At 26.2% G+C, this 22743-nt stretch overlaps 1 protein-coding gene across 2 annotated transcripts; it reads right to left on the bottom strand.

Moving 5' to 3' along the window:
* Positions 1-1965: 1965 nt before the first annotated feature.
* On the bottom strand, positions 1966-19831 carry Bm6066 (the record flags this gene model as incomplete). 2 transcript variants are annotated; one of them, XM_043076630.1, is made up of 17 exons in its annotated part: positions 1966-2149; positions 2654-2802; positions 3010-3180; positions 3459-3758; positions 4003-4152; positions 4331-4528; positions 4636-4754; positions 5020-5116; positions 5466-5619; positions 6928-6985; positions 7634-7883; positions 10626-10768; positions 11136-11622; positions 11885-12070; positions 15712-15828; positions 16756-16920; positions 19718-19831. In XM_043076630.1, the coding sequence occupies 17 exons, from the start codon at positions 19829-19831 to the stop codon at positions 1966-1968; spliced, it is 3042 nt and encodes a 1013-aa protein (XP_042932564.1). The 2 variants fall into 2 exon arrangements, with proteins under 2 accessions (XP_042932564.1, XP_042932565.1); XM_043076631.1 differs by lacking the exon at positions 1966-2149 and adding an exon at positions 2210-2318.
* Between the last annotated feature and the right edge of the window lie 2912 nt (positions 19832-22743).

The raw sequence follows: 22743 nt of genomic DNA, 5'->3' as shown, positions 1-22743 counted from the left end.
TTTCAATATCACCTGCTTCATATTAACTAGGAGCAATTATTACACTATCGTCATCATCATCACATCATTATATATTTCATCATTTATTCTTTTTGAACATTATTGCCTGAAAAAAATGAATTACAGGTAACATTTGTTATTATGTAGTTCTCATAGAAAATATTATTTCACGCATTAAAAAAGTGGAAAGAAACTCGAAAAGATTCATCTATTTGAATGAATTGAATTTACCTTTTCTTTCTTCTTCCTCCCCCATTGTATACTTTCTCTCTTTCCTATTTTAAGTGAAAAGAAAGCAAAAAAAATTTTGCAACATCTTTAATTTGCAGTCAAATGAACTAAAATTGTCACATTGGGCTGACCCTCGCAAAAAAAGAATTTATTTATGCTTAATCATGAAAAATTTGTTACGCCTTGACACACTGATTTTGCAATTCAAATTCTAATTACTAAATAATAAAATAACAGAATGATTAAATAGAATTTGCAGAATCTAACTTTAATTTCAAATGCTAAAATGAGAGAATCAAAATGATTTCTCAAATTCTGAATATTAAATGAAGCGATTTTAACATTTCACTTTATAATAATTGGAAAGTCTGGGAAATATTAATCGATTATTTCTTTCTCACCGACTGCAAAATAATTACCTGCATGATCGCCATGTATATCGAGATATCTTACGATAAATAATTCCAATCTTACCAACAACAAGGAATTATCTAATACTAATATTAATTTAAATTTTAATTCGATTCGCCTCAATTCAGTGTTAAACACAAGCAATAGACTGTAATAAAATAAACTTGGGCAATTAGGCTATCTGATAGCCAACATGATTAGCTAACAAGAATTTTTGTTATCGACATAACTTTTATTAATATCCTCTTTCCGATGTATTCTCTAAAAAATGCTTAAACATCTAACTAAAAATAATTGAACAGACATTGACTTATTTTCAAATTTCTAATCAGTTTACCTTCTAATAAGCCTATCCAATAATGATAAAACGAGCGAAAATATTTTGATTAGTTAATTAAGACAACGTTTTTTTTTTTTTTTTTTTTTTGAAAAAAAAAACTTTATTAATAAATAATACACCGGAGAAATAAGGCATGTGATAGAATAATACCTTAAAATACAAATATATGTGAACATAATATAATTAAAAAGAAAGTAACATGACAAACATACGACTATTGTTAATGGAGAAATTACATAAAAGTACGGAAGTAGATTGGAAATTCATGAATTACTCCAATTTAACCAGTTGATCATTTCGGAGTTACCGAATAAATTAAACTTTTCAGGGATAAGATTTAATAAAGAAGTATCATTGTAATTATAAAAGAATATCTTTAACAAATGGCACGACAGGAAGAATGAACGTGAGATCATTTCATTTACAAAAATAATAAGAAGAAAACACTCAAATAAGAAGTCAACAAAATTTTGGTAATTATTGATACATATATAAATTTGCTACTTAACAATTGATATATATATAAATTTATATATTTATATATATATATATATAAATTTACTGTATAATTTGCTACTTAACAATGGAATTTGTATTATATCCATAGGAATTTTTTCTTCAATTCATAACAATAGTAACTTGGTACAATTATAATTTGCATGAATTTATAATGTTATCAATGTGCTATCAATTCGTATCATTTATTCGATAATGTAAACTAGTCCTAAGTTCATAATAACAGAAACGTTGTCACAGTTATAGTTTGCATAAATTCGTAAATGATTAATATCATATCAATGTACAGCATTATCAAGTATAGCTACATCATTCAGGAATAAAAATTTGATAATTCAAAAAGCAAGTTAAACCTTAAAAAGATTAAATCATACATGTGAAAATTATATATGGAAAATAATGAAATATATTTATGTATATTCATGTACATATCATCACAGGTAAATTTAAACAAAATTTCATTTTTTTTAATGACTAATTTTTAAAGTATTGCATTTTGTTGTAATACCATGCGAATTATTGCTCGATTTCAACGATCCAATATTTCGTTGTTGTAAAAAAAATTTAGAATTTGATTGTTGTATTGGACTGCTTGGCAATGAACCAAATCCTGAACTATCCGCTGAACCATTGGCACTTTTTAGAATTTGCCTGTAGTGGATGTTCACAAATGCTGCATACATATATGCGTATATATATATATCGATCAGATCATGGTAATGGTTTAAAATTTGATTGCCGATAAATCAATAAATGATCAATTTGTTGATCAATAGAAGTGAAAGAAGAGTACGAATCACGACAATTATCCAATGTTTTCCTAAAGATGGAGTGGATAAGAGAAGAAATGATAGAAAGAGAAAGACGAAGAGAAAAAGCAGAAAGGACGAAGAGAGAGAGAGAAATAGAAAAGACAAAATTACTCAGGAATTTTTTTATTCAAAAAAAAAATGTAACAATTTAATATTTTTAAATTAGTATTATTAATATTATTTCAAATTTTTAAAACAGATATAACTGATAAATATTAAATTATGTGTTTTATAAGTAAGAAAAAACTTTTTTATTTATTTTATTTATTTATATTTCTTTTTGTTTTTTGTTTTTTTTTTTAAACTTTCTATCAATAGTAAAAATAATGAAACTCTAAGAAACCTGATATGATCATGTCCTGCAAGTTGTGCTACATCAGATGCACAACGACCTAAATTATCACAAATTGATGGTTCAGCACCAAATCTTAGCAATAGCATAACTATATCACGTTGTCCGTTATTAGCTGCTATGTTTAATGCTGTTGCACCCTGAAAAGACATAATTTCATGAAATGAAATTAGAATTATTATATTTTAAAAAGAACCTATCAAAATGTATCTAAAAAACAACGAAAAACGATTGTAATTAATTACCTGATTAACAAATTTTAAAAAGTATTAAAGTTTAAACATATTTCAATTTTTAGCATATTTTCAATCGTATTATAATAGGTGGTGATAAATTTAATATTTAACCTGATAATCAGCAGCATTTGGTGCTACTCCAATAGTTTCTAACATGTAATGACAAATTTTATAATTAGATGACCAAACAGCGAACATTAATGGTGTACGACCATCTTCATCACGTGCTTCAAATTCTGCTCCATATTTTCGAACAATAGCAGCTAATTTAAGATCATTTAACTGTAAGATAAACAATGCTCACTTCAAAATTTGAATAAATATGCTTAAAGAAGTAATATCGGGATGTTAAATTTTTTTTAATGGTTGAGAACAAATTTTTCTAGTATCTGAGAGAAGATCTTTTCAAAAAAAAAAAAAAATGAAAAATGTAATCATTTTTTTTTTATATAAATTTCGAAAATAAATATTACTTGATATTGTTTATATGAAAAAGTTAAGAATTCATTTTTTGAAATTTTACCATATTAAAAGAAAAAAAAGTAGGAGAGATATTATACCTGTGCAACGATATGCGCACAACTTCGTCCATGTGAATCACGTACCGTAGCTGAAGCACCATATTCAAGTAACATTGTAACCATAGATCTATCACGTAAAACAAGTAATGTATGAATTAATGGTACGCCATCGAGATCAAGCTCATCTAGCTCCAATTTTTCACCATTTTTTCGGAGATATTCTAAAAGATATTTCAAAACTTTTTCATTACGACTAATTGCTGCAGCACGAAGTGGTGATAAACCATCATGTGATTGCAAATGTATAGGTGCGCCAACTTTTAACAGTTCTTCCACTATCTGAAATCAAACTCAGGAAGAGTAAATAACAGTATAAACAGTGAAAACAATTAAAAGTATTAATTTAATGCATCCTTATAATTATTAACGGTAATAGTTTTTTTGATTTCTGATATATGTTATGCTATAAAAATATAAATACTAACAATAGTATTGTACTAAAATGCATTGAAAATATGTATAAATGTGTTTTTCAATTATTTATATCATTTTATTTATTTAATTTTAGTAATAATTAATTTACCGGAACTGAGGAACGTTGTCCAGCAATAAGTAATGGATGTACACCACGCGTGTCAGTAGCTTGAACAGTAGTTGAAGTAATTAATGATTTGCATAATTGCAAGTCTGAATGTGCAACTGCATAATGCAATGCCACCGCACCATCATTATCCTGAATATTTAATATTTTTAAGAGTAAACAAAAAAAAAAGTAAAACAATATTTGTAACATATTTTCAACTGCTCATTCGAAAATGACATGTAAAAAATCGAAAAATCAAACTGTTGACAAAATATTTTCCAAATTACTACAAGTTATTTAATTAACATATGCATCATTTAAGTTATACCTTATGACCTTCATCAGCTCCAAAACTGACCAGCATCTCGCAAACATCCAAGAAACCACTGATTGCAGCTATAATTAAGGCTGTACGACCAAATTCATCAATAGCATCGGTATCAGCACCATGTTCAATTAGCTGTTGACAAGCAATCAGATGACCTTGACTTGATGCAAGCATCAATGAAGTACGACCATTGTGATCCTAAGCAAAAATTAGCACATTTATGGTTTCAATTTCTTTCTTAAAAATTATAAACATCATTGAAAAGCATATAAGAATAAAGATATATACGAAGAAGAAAAAACTACCTGAGCATCAATATTTTGAATGAAATCGATAATTGTTGGAAGATTCTGATCACCATGATAAGCAGCAATATGTAAACAATTTCGGCCATTCATATCTTCCAAATTCAAATTTGCTCCACCTGTAATACTTTTTTCCTTTTCTTTTTTTTTAAATAAACTATGAATGATGTATGGAATTGATAAAAAATGAAGAAAATGTGTGCACAAAAGCATTCAGAAAACGAAAGTTAAAGTATTTTGTGTTATTCAAAAAATATTTTGTGTGAAATAAATTTTAGATGAAAAAGTAAAAAATATTGCTAAATTGTATTTTTCTTAAGTTAAAAAAAATATGCTATTTTCTGTTTAACAAAATTATTTTCTGATGCAATGAAGAACAAACACCTTTGATAAGCATCGCAACAGTTTCATTATGATCAGAAGTTTGTGCACCTGACGAAAGTGCTAAATGAAGTGCTGTTGATCCATAATTGTCCATAATCTGTGAAAAAAAACTTCATTTCATAATTTGAAAACTATTAAGTATTAGTTCTGAAAACTGTTAATTAACATGACTTTTTTTTCTTTTTTAATTCCCTTTTTTTGATTAGATATTACTGTATATATATATATATATATATATACATAGTTATTCATTTAGTAGTTTGATATTAAAAATTTTTCACAATTCGTTTCTTATCACTTATCATATACATTGTATATAATAGAAATGCACGCATTACATGTATGCTAATAAAATGATTAAAATGTACGAAATTGAAATAGCAAAATGATTTGTTATTACTTTTGATTAGAATTTTTTTTTTTGATGGATAATAATAAAATTTTACATTTGGTGATGCTCCATCAGCCAGAAGTATGCTAACAATGTTTGCATGATCCATGAATGCAGCAGCCATAAGTGCTGTACGACCTTCTGCATCCTGTTTATCAACATTTGCATTACATTTTAGTAAACGTTGTACAACACATTCATGTCCACTCCTACAATTTCGTTTTTTTTTTTTTTTTTTGAATAAATCAAAAAATTAAATAATAATTTAAACAAAAATCAAATGAAATATTTGTAAATAATATAAATGTTAGAAGTTATATTATCATTTATTTTTCGACAAAAATCAAAATGAAACATTGTAAATAATATAAACATTACAGTATTATCATCATTTTTCTCACCTTATGCCAACATATCTCTTTATCTTCTTTTTTTTCCAAAATTATAACTTAATCATACATAATCTCTTTTTTAAATCTATCTTTTCCCCTCTCTCTCCCTCTCTGCCTCCTTCTCTCTATATATATTTCTAAAAGTAAATATCTATGAATAATTCAAAAGCTATCATTAATTGATGAAAAGGATGTGTTAACCAAATTTTATTTCACGTTATTTAGTTATGCATTCATTGTCATTAATTCAATGTCGCAAATCTTAATTATTTACTTTGCATCCTTCACCGACCAATCAATCTATATTAAATATCCTTCAAACAAATTCAGATAAATTATTGTCACCAAGTAATTCTTATCCCTAGCTTTAATTATTTATAAGGTGAAATGCTATAAATGCTAATGTTAATGCTAAGCGTAGTGATCACTATTAATTCATAGCGCAATTACAGAATTATCATCAATTTGATAATTATCATTTAACTAAACAAATAGTTATGCAAGTAAGTTCAAATTAAATCGAACATAAGTTTTACGCTAATTAATTTCGGTTTGAAAAGCTATGATAATTTATGAATTGGGAACATTTTTAAAGATATAATCAAATTTTCAAAATTTTATTCAATTAGATTGACAATTGCTTCTGAGTGGTGATTGTTCAAAAGATTTAAAATTTTGGACAGCCATAATTTTTCATAAGCTATTAGAAAGAATATTTTTAAATCGTCAATATTTTAGTTTAATTTTAATAAAAGAAAAAAGAGAACAATGAGTGAACTGATTATCTAACTTTCGTTGTTATTTTTGTAATAGTCTAAATCTAAAAAAGAATCTTAGAAATTTTTCTTTGTGAATAAAAAATTATTAAAAGAAAAAGAAATTCGTCTATAAAAAAAAAAAAAAAAAAAAACTTTCTTTTGATATCAAAATTTTGAATATTTGTGATTAGTTTATAAACAAAAAAAGTCACTGCGGAAAATGTGATAGATGATAAGCATTATTGGAAAATCAAATACTGGAAAAGTTTTTCTTCATATCTTTTACTCATACTTTATATATATATTATGTATATGGGAAAAATTTTTTTTAATTAGATTATTTTTATTTCAAATAAATTACACCTACCATGCTGCAGCACGAAGCGCTGTTCGTCCACCTTCACCACATTCATCCACTTCCACACCTTTAAAATGAATTAATAAAAAAAATTTTTTTTCTTCCTCTCTTTCCTCTTTATTTCTAATAAACAAACTGATAATCCCTTTGATATGGTCAACAAGATTGATCATCTCTAGTCAATAATAAAATAAGTCGCATATGATGAATGATGAAGTACTTCAGTGGTAAACGAAAAGCATTTCCTTTTAATTAATGACCATATGCTATGAAAGGTTTTTAATTATATCATATTATTTGGCATGATATATAATAGCATAACTATTAATGGTGAGAATTGCGCCTTAATATGCCTTCCGGTCACTAAACATCTATCGAATATTTGTCAACAATGAATGATTTGATATATTTCAAATTTTACGCTTATTTACATCCTTATTAATTATTGTAATTTTATAAAAATATTGCTTAAAAAGAAAAAAAATGCAAAAATATATTAATAAAATTATTATAATATTGATAGATTAATTGTCTAATGCTGCATAGAATCCACTAAACTTACCATAAATGACTATTTCTTAATTAATTAATTGATCAGATCAATATATCTACCATCTATATTAATTTTTGTTCATCGCTTTTTGTTTTCATTTTTGCAGGCGCAATTAACCAAATGCTCGCTGCAAAATATAAAGTTAATGCGCAAAAATTTGACCATTTTGAATAAGCAGATCGACAACATTATCATGATTGTTGCATGCAGCAGATCGTAATGCATTCCATTGTTGTGAGTCAACATAATTCGCTGCATGTGGATCAGCTTGCAGTATCAATTTGCAAATATCTGCATGTCCACGACTAGATGCTGCAATAAGTCCTGAGCGTAGTTCATCAATGCTTACTGCATCCAATAAATTCATAACACTTGTCCAATCGCCAGATGTGCAAGCGAACACAAAATCATGCTAAAATAAACTAGGATGTTTTAAAAAATTTTTCTCAACAGGCAAAAATCACCAAAATTTTAAAACTTCGAAAGTTTTCAAAAAAAAGAAAAAACAATTCTATTTTTTTATGCATAAAACTTTTTCTTTATCTTAGATGATTCAAAAAATTTAATTTGAAATTTAGCGTCGGAAATGAAAAATAACAAATGGGTACAGGAAAGTTGATTTATGTGAAAAGAACATCCAAAAATAAATAAATAAATGGTTGAATTGATGAAATACTTTTGATTTATTAACTTATTAAACTTTTTTGATTTATTAAAATTTGCGTGTATTATCGATGTAAAATTTCGTTTCTGTGATACCTCTGAACCTTTGAATCTTTGCATGCTTGTTTCCGAGATATCATGGAATATTACTACTATACTATACTACTTCTAATACTTCTAATACGACATTATGAGATTATCCCAAATTAAGTGTGTTTCTTCTGGTGTAATCAATTCTATTGTTATATCGCCATGTAAGGAACGAAAATTAAACAAATTGAAGAATTTGTTTGTAATAAATTTTCAGTCCTGAAATGACCCATCCCAAATAATAAATTCTATTATGGATTGCTGCTTGTATAGTAATACAATTAGATCCCCTGAGAAATATCGGCTAACAAACACAATGATGATCTTTGTTCAGATATTCAGTATGGATTATCATATTTTCAGCCAAATATTTCATGCAAACTACATTACTTTTTTTTTTTTTTTAAAAAAAAATTGAATCGAGTTTAATAAAAAATATTTTTCAAAAAAAGTTTTGAATTAATTAATTGTCCATTAATTGCAAAATAATACCGTTTAATAAAAATTAGATCATTTTTATTTTTTTTAACAAGTTATAAATTAATAATTAATGTAAATAAGCATAAAAAAGAACTAATCTTATTTCTAAGATATGTTGATGTTATAGCATATTTCAAACAGATGCCCAATCTTTTCTCAAATATAAACTATCACATACCCATTGTTTACAATTTGAAGTTAATTGATAATATAAATGATAATTTCCCCATTGTTTATAATATAAACTTATAAATAGTAATGCATCAGTTTTATCTTGAAATGTGTTTTATTAATTTTATTTGTAATAATATTGAAGAATAAAATGAAAAAAAAAAAAAACAAATCGCATTAGTAATTTTATTTATTTATTTTTTCACTTGTACAAACTTTTTAGTTAATCAATTCAGTATATATAATTAGCAAAATATTAAACGGAAAAAAACACAAAGATAAATATGATGGACAAAGTTATAAAATTCAACTAGCTGGCTATTACTGGAATATCTGATTTAGACTAATTATTAAACAACTTAAATGAATATATCATAATTTGAAATTTTAAAGAGCAAATCACTTCTAGTAATTGCTATTTATCTGAAAATACATAATTCAATGGAATTTAATTGAAATTATTAGAGATCTGGTGGCAGCATTTGAACAATTTAAAATATAAATTATTGTACGCTAATTATATGATAAATTTTTGCTATTTTTTTTTAAAAAAAAGCAAAAACTAAAAAAAAAAAAGTATGCAAAAAAATTTGACAGTTAATGAATTTGAATTATTTTCATTACAAATGTTTGTTACATTTTTGTGATTTTCTTCCTGCAAAACTTGTTATTTTAAATTTATGATAAATCAGATATAATTTTCTGCTTTTTTCCCGATCAAATTGCTAATCAATAGCAATCATCAAATTTTATATGTTATAAGAAAGAATTCAAATGAACAACAAAAACAGATGAATCATACTAAAAAAATTCTTTTTTAAAATTTATTTTACTTTGTTTCAATTTAGAAGGACTTCACAGTTAAGTAGTTCATCAGTTCGAAAATAAAAAATTTGAGATGATTTGCACAAAAGATCAACTTACAACTGCCATATTAAAAAAAAAGAATATTATTTTATTGGAAAACTCTGGAATTTATCTTTACACAAGTTTTACTATATATTTCTATGATATCTTATTTTTTTCTCATTCCTTTTTAAATTAGCATTACATCTGGAAAAAATGGAAAAAATGCATCGCAATTATTAATTAATTTTTTTCATCTATATTTCATTCTACAGCGCAAATAGTTTTTCTCAGCTTATATAGATCAATTTAATTTTGAAAATTGTAAAATTGTTAAGTGTTAAATTTAACCACTTGAAAATAAACTTAAGTTTTATCTAAATTAGATAAAATTACTTAAAAATTATAAAAGGGTTCAAGTAGAAGTGAAATAGAGCTTTATATTCCCTTTTTCCCAAGCCAATAGTTTGTTACAGTAATAAGTACAAGCTTAAATAATCATTTAGAAAAGAGCGCAAAGCCTCTTAAAATGATTGCAGGTCCAATTTCAAGTCTATATCTTATAGGCTAAGCCTATTAATCCTCTTTTCCTTTACACAATAACAAATTCAGCAAATGGGAAGGAATGTCCACTTTACCAATCGTTCAATTTGCAACCCAAACCAAAAATTAATTCCATTTTTTTCAAAAAATTAGGCAATTTAAAAGATTCGAATAGCGTGAAGTATATTTTATTTTTTAAAACTGGAGTTTTGAAAATATAATAATAATAAATGATTAGTAATTTAGTAATAATAGCACCAGTAATGATAGTAAATAATAATTAATAACAACAATTAATAATATTAGTAACAAAAAATCTTTTATCCATTTTCTGAAGCAATAAAAATTAGGATGGATGTACCTTTTGTTGACGTTGGTTCAAAATGACTGCACCAGCCTTAACTAACAAATCAGTTGTCATATAATCAAATACAGGACACTTAAGCTCGATCATATCTGCACCAAATTCACGTAATATCCTAATTCGATCCAAATAATGCAATTCTAAACACTTTCATTCTTTTCTTTGAACGAAATAATTGTTAAAATTTTATGAAATTTTCTCTGCAAATAATACCTTGAAAAAATTCTTTAGCGTTTGAAGCGTAAAAACTTCTTGAAAGGTTTAAAAAATTTGTTGACAATGTAAAAAAAAAAAAAAAAAAAAAAAAACTCCTGTTCTATGAGAAATATTAATCTAATAAAAATTTTTTTTTTGTTCAAATTCAATTTACTCCTATTCTATCAGATGAATATTATTTGGATTAAGAAGGAAGAAGTAAGAGAATAAGGGAATGATAATTATAGACATAGAGAGATGATATTTTTAATCTGCTGATAATTTAATCGTTGAAATCATTAAAACATTTACCACCAGAATGAGCTAAATGATATGCGAATTCGATAAGTGTTTGTAATGTATCACAACCCGTTCGTTGAATAAATTGCGCCCATAATGTATGACCTTCTTCACATTCATTATCACTGATAAAACGTTCACGCCAAGCACCATTTAAAATTAATGGATCAGTACATTCTAAAATTGGTTCACATTCATGTAAATCAGATTCTATCAAATTTGTTGGACGATTAGCTGTAAGGACGATAGCAGCAATAAGACGTTGTCGTGTTGGTGGACGACGACTTGCAGTTATTAATTGCAAATACAAATTAAGATGTGTCGGTAGTTCGCATTCAATTGCTGCTAAAAGAGCAGAAACACCGTTGGGAATGAAATTGCAACGATGCGATGATAAGGTAAACAAGTCATCATCGTTAGATGAACGTGAAGTTGATGGTAAGGTAAGTAGATTTGCATTTAATGCTCGAGAATATTGTGAAATATAGAACCATGAACCCTGAAAAATTATAGCACAACACTAAATTACATAATTTAAAAATTATCTAAGAGATAAAAATTTTTATTGTAAAATTTATAGCAAAAAAAAATTGAAGTAATAAAAAAATTTTTGCTATGAAATCTATTGAACTTTTATTATTAGATAATCCCTCAATATTTTGATTTTTTCTTTTTTTCTGAGAAAAAAAAAAAAAAAAAAACAAATCCGAGGATATTATTGAGGAATTTGTAAACTGGAAGCAAACGTTGTACTAACCAACCTGACAGCATTCAAATACACAGTCAGAATCGATTTGTGGTAATTTTTCACGGATAAAATCGATTAATTCATTTGGATTTTCATCAATATTTAAAACAACAAAACGATCAAAATTTTTCAATTCATTATCATGCAGTGTTCGTGATGTTATCACTAATTTCAACCAGCTTGGTAATGATTTAGTCAGCTGAAAAAAAAGCTTAAATATTCATTTTAAAATTCGAAATTTATAACTTTTCTGCTAATTTTTCGTTTTTTTCAAAAACAATCTTTCAATTCTGCAAATAATTTTAGGAAATTTTTGAAGGAATTATTTTGAATGAAAAAAGTTAAATTTTCACTTTTAAATTTGAAATTTTACAACTTTTTCCCCAAAGTTTTTTTTTTTTTAAAGAGTAATTTGTAATTTCTCATTTCTGTAAATGTTTTTGGATAACAATAAATAATTTGTTTCGGAAGAAAAAAAATATATAAACGTCGTAAATTTTTTTTGTTTTGTAATGTTACGCATGAAAAATGCAAATGCAATTAAAAAGAAAAAAAATTGTGTGTACATCAGTATCTTCACATGTAACCATTTCTAATTATGCTATAAATTTGAAATGAAAAAAAAAGCAAAAGCAAATTTGTAATTAGAAAAAAGTTTTTTCTTGTCTTTCCTTCATGAAATCATTTTCTTTCTTAAGTTTAAATTATTTGCTGCAATGTATTTTAATGAAATTACAATAGTTGTATATATGTGTACTTATTTCTTCTTTCTTTCTCTCAAAAGGTAGAAAAAAAATGAGTCAAATGTATAACACTAATGATTTTTTGCGGAAAAAGTTCACGGAAGATTGACGAAATTGGAGGACATGTCAAGGTTATCCTTTTCTCTCATTTCAAATTAATCACAAATGACCTTTCGAAATATATTTAACATTATGCATTGGTGAGATTTCGAAATTAAATTATTTTAATGAGAACTGATATCTAATCCATTCATCTTAGTGGCGAATCTTTAATTTATAAAATTGCATTTTATAAATTTAATTTAAACTGAAAGAAATACCACTATTTTCTCTGATGTGATAGTAATCGATGCAATGAAATTTTATGCAAGTGCAAGTGCAAATCATTAATATTATTTCTTGCTTTCTCTCTCTCTCTCTCTCTCTCTCTGTCTTCCTCACTTTTCCTTTTTCGTAAATTTGAAAAAGATTTTGAAATAAATATAAAGATATAGAAATTAGAAAACTGTGATAAAAAACCGAAAGAGAAGAAGAAAACGATAATGATTTAGTAAGGAATTACGCAGAAATTAGAGATTTCTTTCTTATCATAAATTTATAGTTTATTCTGTTTGATTTTTTTTTTTTTTTTCATCAATCTTCTTTTAAAATTTTATTTCATTATCCTTCTTTATTTCATTCTATTTTATTTTACTCCAATTTCAAGTCATTCTCTTTTATTTTATTTCATTTTACTTTATTTTACTCCAATTTTACTTCATTCCATTCCCCATTTTTTTTTTAAATTTCTATCTTATTATTAATTCCTAATTCATTCTATCATTCCTATTCCATCCTATTTCATTTACACAATTTAATCTAACGTTCCTCCCTAATTCTATTCTACCTTAATGTATTCTGTTTCATATAAATTTCATTTCAATTTCAAGCTGTAAGTAAATTAAATAGAACAAAATGTACTACAATCTAATGTCATTACCAAATGGATACGCTTGTAAATAACAAATGTGTTTTACATCTGTTTAAAATTTGAGGAAAGTGAAGAGGAAAAAAGAAGGAATGAGTGGTAAGAAGCATTAATTATTAGTTTAAGATAAAATTCACAGACTAATTAATTATTGTTAGTTGCTTGGTACAAATTTTACAACGAGCAACAAGTGGTTGCTAAAAATGAATATAAAATATCTTCAAAAAAGACAGTTTAACATTTCGTTGTTTATAATTATAAGCATATCAACATTATCATTTCTCGACTTTATCATTATGAGTTTGATAATGATTAATTAAAAATTCAGCAAAAAATTATCATTTTTCTTAATTATGATATAACTTTAGTTTATATAATTGTTAGCTTCAAAATTATAAAATTTCTTTCTTCTTTTTTGTGACAAATGACACTTAAAGGGAATGAAAATTCTCATCAAATATCATACAGAATTATATAAACAAATGGATTTCATATAATTCCAACCAGACTACACTATTGTTTCTTTTAAAGTTCTTTTTTAGGTTCATCAGTTCGCACTAATTATAGTATTACTGTATCAAATTAATAAATGACATCGCAATTCAATCAATTAAAGCAAAGGTCAAAGGTTATGAAGTTTGTCCTTTGATCTTTTCTCATTCAGCTTTTTGTAACGGTAAATGTCATTCATTTCACTAATCTTTACTTAGTCATATTCACTTACGCATAAACATTAATCCCATCTATATTATTTACAAGTATTAGTTCCATTTCTATTTTTTTTGAAACACTATCAAATCATTTTGTCCCTTTAATTTGCTCATTTTTAAAATGAAAGATTTCTTTTTTTTTTTTTTTTTTTTTGGTGAACTTATTTTCTGGAACGCAATGGAAAAAATTTATCGAAAATGCTTTCTCTTCAAAGTGCACAAACAAAGAAAAAAAGTCTAAACTAAATGATTTTAATAGATAAGAGTATATGAGAGATGAAATACACCAACAATCGCTTCGAATTTACTTACTCTTCTATTCAAATAAAATTAATGACTGATGCATTTAGTAGCCTTTTAAAAAAGAAAAAAAGCAAAATGGACTTTGCTTATTTTTGCTAATGTTAGACTAAAATGATTAACATATAATAACAATTTATTACTATTATTATTGTGATGATGATAATAATAATCACTGTGTAACTGCGTTTTATATCTCCACATATCATATAAACAAAAGTAATATTTATGCTTTACATTTCAAATATTTTTGGAATAAAAGACTAAAAATCAAACTGAGTTATATCATTTCTTAAGAAGTAAGATAACTGAAACAAAATAATCAGAGGAAAAAATCCATAAATTTTGCATGAAGATATGTAATCTGAAGCATTTCTACGAAATTTCAAAAATTTTGTAATTTTTTCTTTACTGTTTTTATTTTTATGCGATTTACATAAATTTGTATTTAAGGTTTTTGAGAAAATGCTAGGTTAAAAAATGAAGTGATGTGAAACGATTTACCTTTCACATAGAAATTGAGATTTTAAATTTAAAAATAAATTATTTCTCGCAAATAACCTTTCATCACTTACTCGTCCAATACATTTACTATCCATTATTTCTAATTAAATTATCATCCCTTTTGCGCAATGGTACACACAATGTGTAAATTAGAAAAGTGTTGCTAGAAAAGGTAAGAGAAATTGGGAAGTTAATGAATTGACCAAATGAGGGCCAATTAGAACTGGCATTGACAGTAGCGCATGCATATTTTGAGTTTCCTTTCCTCACATTCCATTAATGTTAATTATCGCCCTTGATAAACAAATTTTTATTTGATTATAATGAAATAGGACGGAAACTTAAACAAAATCATTTACAATTTCGGATGTAAAAAATTTTTTTCTTTTTTATTTGAGAAATTTAAAATGTTGAAATTTTTGAAATGTTAGGTGGAAATTTACAAAATATGAATAGTTTAATGCATGTAATTCAATATCCTTTCTCTTTTACTCTTTCTCTTTCTCTGTCCTCCTCTTTCTTAGTGTTAATTTCATTTCTGAAATGTTTTTTTATTTTATTTTATTTTTATAGCTTAGTTAATTTTTTTAAAATTCAATTTTTTTCTTGTTTTTACCTGATTTATAAGTGGAATAATTTCTTTCTGAATTCCATCGATCAATATGAATGATAATACTTTTGGTATTGGAAGTGATTGAAGTGGTTTGATAAGGAAATGGTGCAATGCACTATTCTGGAAAAAGTTGGTTTAGAAGTATAATAATGCTTCTCAAATTAGATTTTTTCCGCTCTTTTTTCGTCTTTTTTTCTTTAGCTTTTTCTATTTTTTATGATTGAAAATTAAAAACTTTATTTTGTTAACAATGAGATTTAAAAAAGAAACAAACTTGATTTTTCCACATTTTAAAAATTTTTTGTGAAAAGAGGATGACAGATAGACATAGAGAAGGGAAAAAGGAGAACAGAAGAAAAGGTGACAGGATGGGGACAGAGGAGGGACAACAGAGGTGAAACCGATCAATGATCAATTCGGTGTTACACTAAATTTCCTTCGGTTTATCTATGACTACACACACACATACATACATATATATATATATATGTATGTGTGTGTCTGTTTGTCTGTGAATGCATAAGCAAATGAGAATGCTGAATTGATAGGAAATTGAATTAGAGAACCAAAGATATTTCATTTTGATTGAATACGCACACATTATAATTAAGTATGAATCAGCAATTGTTAAAAAATTTTGAATTCAGTTTCAAATGAACTTAGAAATTAACTGCTAATTAACTTCTCACTAATATTTGAATTAACATTCGACTAAAATAAATTTCTAAAAAGTTCGTACGATTAATTTTAAATAACTCTTCAATCCAATATTTTGAGTAATTTCTCTTCAAAATGTCAACATTTCTAATTAATAGGATGTACTGATAGCTTTATTTGTTATTGCTCCAGTAACTGCTTGCTAAACAAATAACAGAGCATGCCCAATAGGCATTAGTTGACAATAATTGACGTTAGATAAGTCGTTTGATAAGTAAATGAACAAATTAAATGTTTTGCTAAAGAACGGATGAACAAAGAAATAATTAATTTTTCGATTAATTTAATAAGCAGAAAAAAATTAGGTAAATGTAAATGAAATAATCATACCTGATGTGCTAGGAATGTTACTGATGCGAGCTTTGGGATGACTAAATTCGGAAAGCGATTAACAAGTTGCCAAGCAATATTCCGTAAAATGGTTCCAGTTTCCAATGATTCCGGGTCAATTTTGGTGCAATAATGTATTGCTGCTAATTGTGGTTCATTTTCCAGCTATAATTAATTAGAAATTTCAACTTTCTTTTTACCATAATTATCATTAGATAATACGGAAAGCCTCTTTTGCTAAATGATTCATAAATATGAATGAATGAATGAATTAAACTTAATGAGCTATCCAGTCCCAAATTAATGGTCAGTAACTTAATAACATTTAAATGTGACATCATCCAGAGTATCATGTGTGTACTGAATACTTCAAAAAGAAGCCAAGTAATAATTGATTACTCATTATTCATTTTATCATCATGAAATTAATTGATTACTTATTCACACAGTTAACCATTAACCAAATTATTAATTACAGCGAATTTAATTAATATAATGATCTCTCTCTCTCTTTCTTTCCCTCTCTCCCTCTCTCTCTCAATGTGGAGTGTGTTATCTATCTGGTAATTGATCTAATGGCAAACAATAAAAAATTATGCAAATTTTACGACTTCATTGAGCCTTCAAATAATTTAATAAGATATTAGGTTTAATCGATAGCACAGGTACGAAACTTTCGAATATTCATTAAAATGACGCACAATATCAGTTCCAACAATATATTAATCGCACCAAAAAAAAAACACAAAAAAAAAAAAATTCAAAAAAATGTAAAAGACACTTCTTTGAATAGTTTCTAAAGATATTAATAAACTTTTCTTTCATTTAAAACCTAATTATCATTAAGTTGTTTAAGAGCAAAAAAAAAAATCTGGCAGATGTTAAATGATCTTTCTATCATTGAATTTTTCTTTTTTTTTAACTTTTTCATTTGTATTTCGAGGGCATATTCCATAATTTTGATTTCCTTTCCTATTTTTTCCCCCATCTTACTCATTTCACCCTCCGCTTAATTAATTAATATTAATTAAGGAAAATCTATTTTTTCGATTCAAACAGAATGAATAGTTGTTATTATAAAAATGTGTTCGAATATGTGTTTCTTCTTCCTGTATTTTAATTGATTTTTTGTATTTTAAAAGTGAAGGAATACGTCAATTTTAGTAAATTAATTGAAGCATATTTAATTGGTAAATTAAACATGCCTCAATTAAATATACCTTTTGTTGAAAAAAGAGAATTGTTTAAATCAAGAAACTAGAAAGTATTTTTATCAAAATAAGTTTACTTCACAAAACTTTCGCAAAACAATGACTTATCAGTGACATGCTTATTGATTTATCTAATAAATTTCATTTGTCACATTTTTTTTAAGATAATTCCAAAAAATACATTTATACAAAAAATATAAATACAAAAGAATAATTCTTATTTATTCCAATTAGTGAAGTTAAGCGATTTCCATTCCGTTCTAGAAATTATTTTAGTTAGCTTTTATCAATCTTTTCTTCTGCTTATTCTATCTTTCTTTACAACAAAATAACATGAATATTAATTCTCATTAATCAAGGAACTATTGTGAATAATTGCTTTTATTCATTAAAATTAACTAATTCAAATTTCACTTAAAATTAAAATGTGCTTTTTATTTCGCTCATTCTTTCTCTTCTAAAGCAAAATCAACAAAAATCTTGTATAAATGAAATGATTAAGTAAATAGCAAGAAAAGACAAAAAAAGAGGAGGAAGAGGAAAAAGTTGTTTTTCTAATTGTCCATTTATTTATTTTCTTTTTTTGAAGATTGAACAAAGAAGAATTGATTTTAGTCAATTAAAACTAGTTTTATCTTTTTATTGTAAACTAACCAATGAGTTATTCAATCGGGTTGAATCATTCAATTTTTTCTTTTTTTTTAAAAAATTTTATATTATATTTTTGAATTTCCTTTTACCGTTATCATACCATTATTACAGCTGCTTTTGCTTTTTTTACGCAAATATAACAAAAAAAAAAAAAAAAAAAAACGCATCAAATAAAAATAATATACGCTCCATTTGACTTACTGATAGTAATTATAATTCCACCTGATCCGATCCGATTCAATCCAATTCGACAAGAAAAAATTTTTAATTTCACTCAAAGTTTTGTTTAACAGTAAAAAAAAATAAATTAGATTAATACTATTACTGTTGTTGTTGCATTGAGTGATAATTTGTTAGCTTTTTAAATTGTCCAATACTTGAAATAATCTAATTCAATAATTGATTAATTTATTACTTAAATTAAAAAAAAAAAGATCTGCTCATAATTGATAGTACTTCTCTAGCAATGCAAATTTCCCATGCAATTTTGTAATGAAAATGTACGAAATTTGATATTATCCAAATGAATTCACTCTGCGTGATGCTTTCAAGTAGTGTTAGTCGGAAGGTTGTAAAATATTTTATGATCTTTCATGACGTATATAAACATAAATAAGAATGAAATGGCAAAATTATTCGTCAATTTTGACATACATTCAATTACCCCAAAAGTATCCACCTGCTTAAATATGTAAGTAATGTTAACCCAAGTGAAGCAAATTATTTGAATTCTTTTTTCCGATATTTCAATTATTTAATAAAACAGTTATTTCGGAAGTAAAGCAAATATATGAAAGAGAAGAAAAATAAAAAAGAAACAATCTCAAGTGAGTAATCAGTTAAATGAGAGGTGAAAATGAAAGGAATAACAGCAGTAGCAATAATAAAAATTATAATGAATAACAATTAGAAATGAATAATTAACTTCTTTAATTAATCTACCAGCATTTGAAGAAATTTATACACTTACGCCTAAATAATAATAATTTTAATTGAATAATAATCATCTAATACATTTTTTTCCAAATTCGAAATTTTTGATCCATTACAATTATTTAATTTTTCATCTATATTTTTAAATTTTCAATTATTTAACTAACCGATTTAGCAAAAAATGTTTTTCCACTATAAGCTGCTCCAACAATCAACAATGGTCGATTAGAATTATTAAGCCAATGTTGGAGATATTTTCGTGATTCATTTCTCTCCATCATCTTAACAAAATGTCGTCGTCTTCCTTTCACGCCAACAAAATCATTTTATACTCAGGAAATTTTATTAGAATGAAATGTGTGATATATCTAAAAATTTAGAATTTTTACGAATTATTATTCATTAAAATCAAGTTTTGAAATGTACAGTAATCGAATTTCATCACAATATAACAATATAAAGTACAAAAACAACAACGAAAATAAAAATAAATAATTGAATGAAAATAACTAAAATTTAAAATCAAAGAATTTGAAAGATTTGACAAGCAGTCATTCCAATAAAATTTCAAAATTTTCATTTAGATATCAAAGAAAAAAAAGAAAAGGAAAAAGGAAAGAAAAAAGCAAAAGGGGGATGCAAAAACGAATCACAAACAAAAGCCAACCAATTTTATTAAGAGCCTAGGCTAAGCTCTTTCTTCCAATTTTATTCTCTATCTCTATCTAAAATATTGAACTATATAGAGAGGAGGAGAAAGACATAATTAGAACTAGAGAAATCTAAAGTAGTAGCAGCAGCAAGCCGGTATGCAATCATTCATAGCTTTTTGCTCTTGGTGGTGGTGCAGAGTGAAAATGGTGATGATGGTATGATGATTGGGAGGGGAAGGAGGAAGGGGACGAGGAGGAGGGGAAGGTAGGAGGAGCGGGCAAGAAGGGGAAGGGGACGAGGAGCAGTTCAAAGGGGAAGAGAGGCGGAACTAGCAATTCAAAATTGAAATTCTGTCTTTTTCTTAATAACTAAATTATTTTCAGTGATACATTACATAATAATTATTATATTCTGTTAGACTATATATTTCTGTATTATGTATTAGATTATTCGTGTATTTATGTATTATATATTAAATTATTTATTTATTGTATATTGCACAATGCGATGCGATGCGACGCGATGCATATTTACGTGAATGTAATAATACACATCGCAAATCTGATATGAAATGATTTATCTGTTTTCTTTGACCAATCAACGAAAGCATACAATCGGCGTCCATTTGGATGAATTGTGCAATATTCGAGATATGCTAATTATAGTTTTAATTTCAGATTTCAATTAACTTCGTTCAATTTGTTACTGTAGATAAATACACGTGTGTGGGTGTAGGCGTGTATGTGCGTGGGTGTGTCGTACCCGCGAGTAGGAGGTGTCTATGTGTGGCGTGGGCGTGCTTGTGGATGTGCTATTCACCACAGCAAATCATATTTCAATGTTATTGACAGCTGAATGGTAATAGTTTGATTAAACTTAACAATGAATATCTGTGTGTGTCTGTGTGTCTGGTTGTTTGTCTGTCTTGTCAGTCCATCACACTTGTGAATGAATATAAACTGAAGGACATATCATTTCTTACACATCAGAAGGAAAAATATAAATAATGCGGGGAATATTATGTTATGTTTATTGATTGATTGAAATCAGTCGATGGTTGGTTGACAAAGAAGGAGGAGAAGCGATGGATTTTAAATTTGCTCAAAGTGATAGCATTAATATTTTTTCTCTTTTATCATTTTTTATTCATACAAAAGCTGAAATAATTAGCGTTAAATGATTTAAGGATTAAGCATTGAATTTAGGTAAAGCAAAATTAGAATAAATGATCGAATAGTTTTTTAAAATGTAATATTCTCTTTTCTTTCAGAAATGTAATTTGTGTTTTCCTTTTCCACTTTTTTTTCAATCTAAAATTAGAATATTAGAAAAGAAAAATTAAAAGCACAATTTCACTACAAAAATCAAAATTGGGCGCACTGTTTAGTAAAAAGATTTTTGGCTAAAAGAAACAAAAAAAAGAAAGTATTTTTCAGGAGAGGGAAAGATTACAAATTGACAATATAATCTTTTTTTTTTCTTTTTCACTATAAAGATAAGTTCAAAATTTTGATTTGAGAAACAAAGTTTGAGAATTTTTGAAATTTATTTGTTCAAAATAATTATAAAGCGTCTGAACGTAGTACAATTTAAAATATTGTACGTCAAATTAATCAAATCATCTTTTTTTTTTTTTTTTTTTTTGTGAAACTAATTGTAACTTTTTGCAGGTACAATTCAAAAGTATAGAAAAAACTGGGAAACATTCCATATTATGAAAAAATAACAAAGAAAAAAAAAACAAAGGAAGAAAAAGGAAAGACAATAGATTTCAAGTTTTCCGGAAATTAGTAATAAATCATAAACGAAGGAGCATTGAAGCGTTTGAGAAATTTTGGAAAAATTTTTTCAAGTTTGTCGGGAATCCCAAATTCTTAATAAACTATATTTATTTTTGATTTTAGATGAATTATTGATTGTCATAGCAACCAACCACAGCATGAAATAATAAAGTTAATACTGCAAAATCCCTCGAAACATTTATTTATTCGGCAGCTATGATATCATCTACGTGTAAAGTATATATGATGTACGTGTAAACTGCGTGTAAAATAACATCCTTCATTATAAGTTATATTGAGGACAAGAAAATAAATAAGCTATTTCGAGACGAAGATGACTTCTAATTTTCATCAAACAACTAAACTATAAGACTAAAAGGACAATTTCAAGTTTTCGTTGATGAGTCTTCAAATACTCCTGAGATCCATCAAACAAGTTCATCTATCTGCCAAGCAGATTTCAGTGAAATACTTCAGATATATTCGCCTTCGCACATTACTTACGTCATTTTCTGCTTTCTTCCTTTTTTTTTTTAAAAAAAAAATCGAGCATTAAAAGACGATTGATATGTGGGAAAGACTTCCTATAAATTCAAATTGTGTTTTTCTCTTGATTTCTAGTTCCCAATTAAATTAAAATATGAATTAATTAATGCATCAATTTTATGAAGAAAATGAAAAATTCCGGTTGCAAAATGATTAAGCAGATTGAATAATTAGAATAATTAAATTTTATTAAGTTTAACTTTCCCAGAACA

Source organism: Brugia malayi (genome assembly GCF_000002995.4).
Source record: "Brugia malayi strain FR3 genome assembly, contig: Bm_v4_Chr1_scaffold_001, whole genome shotgun sequence".
Classification (NCBI taxonomy): domain Eukaryota; kingdom Metazoa; phylum Nematoda; class Chromadorea; order Rhabditida; family Onchocercidae; genus Brugia; species Brugia malayi.
This window is presented reverse-complemented; position numbering and strand designations above follow the sequence as displayed.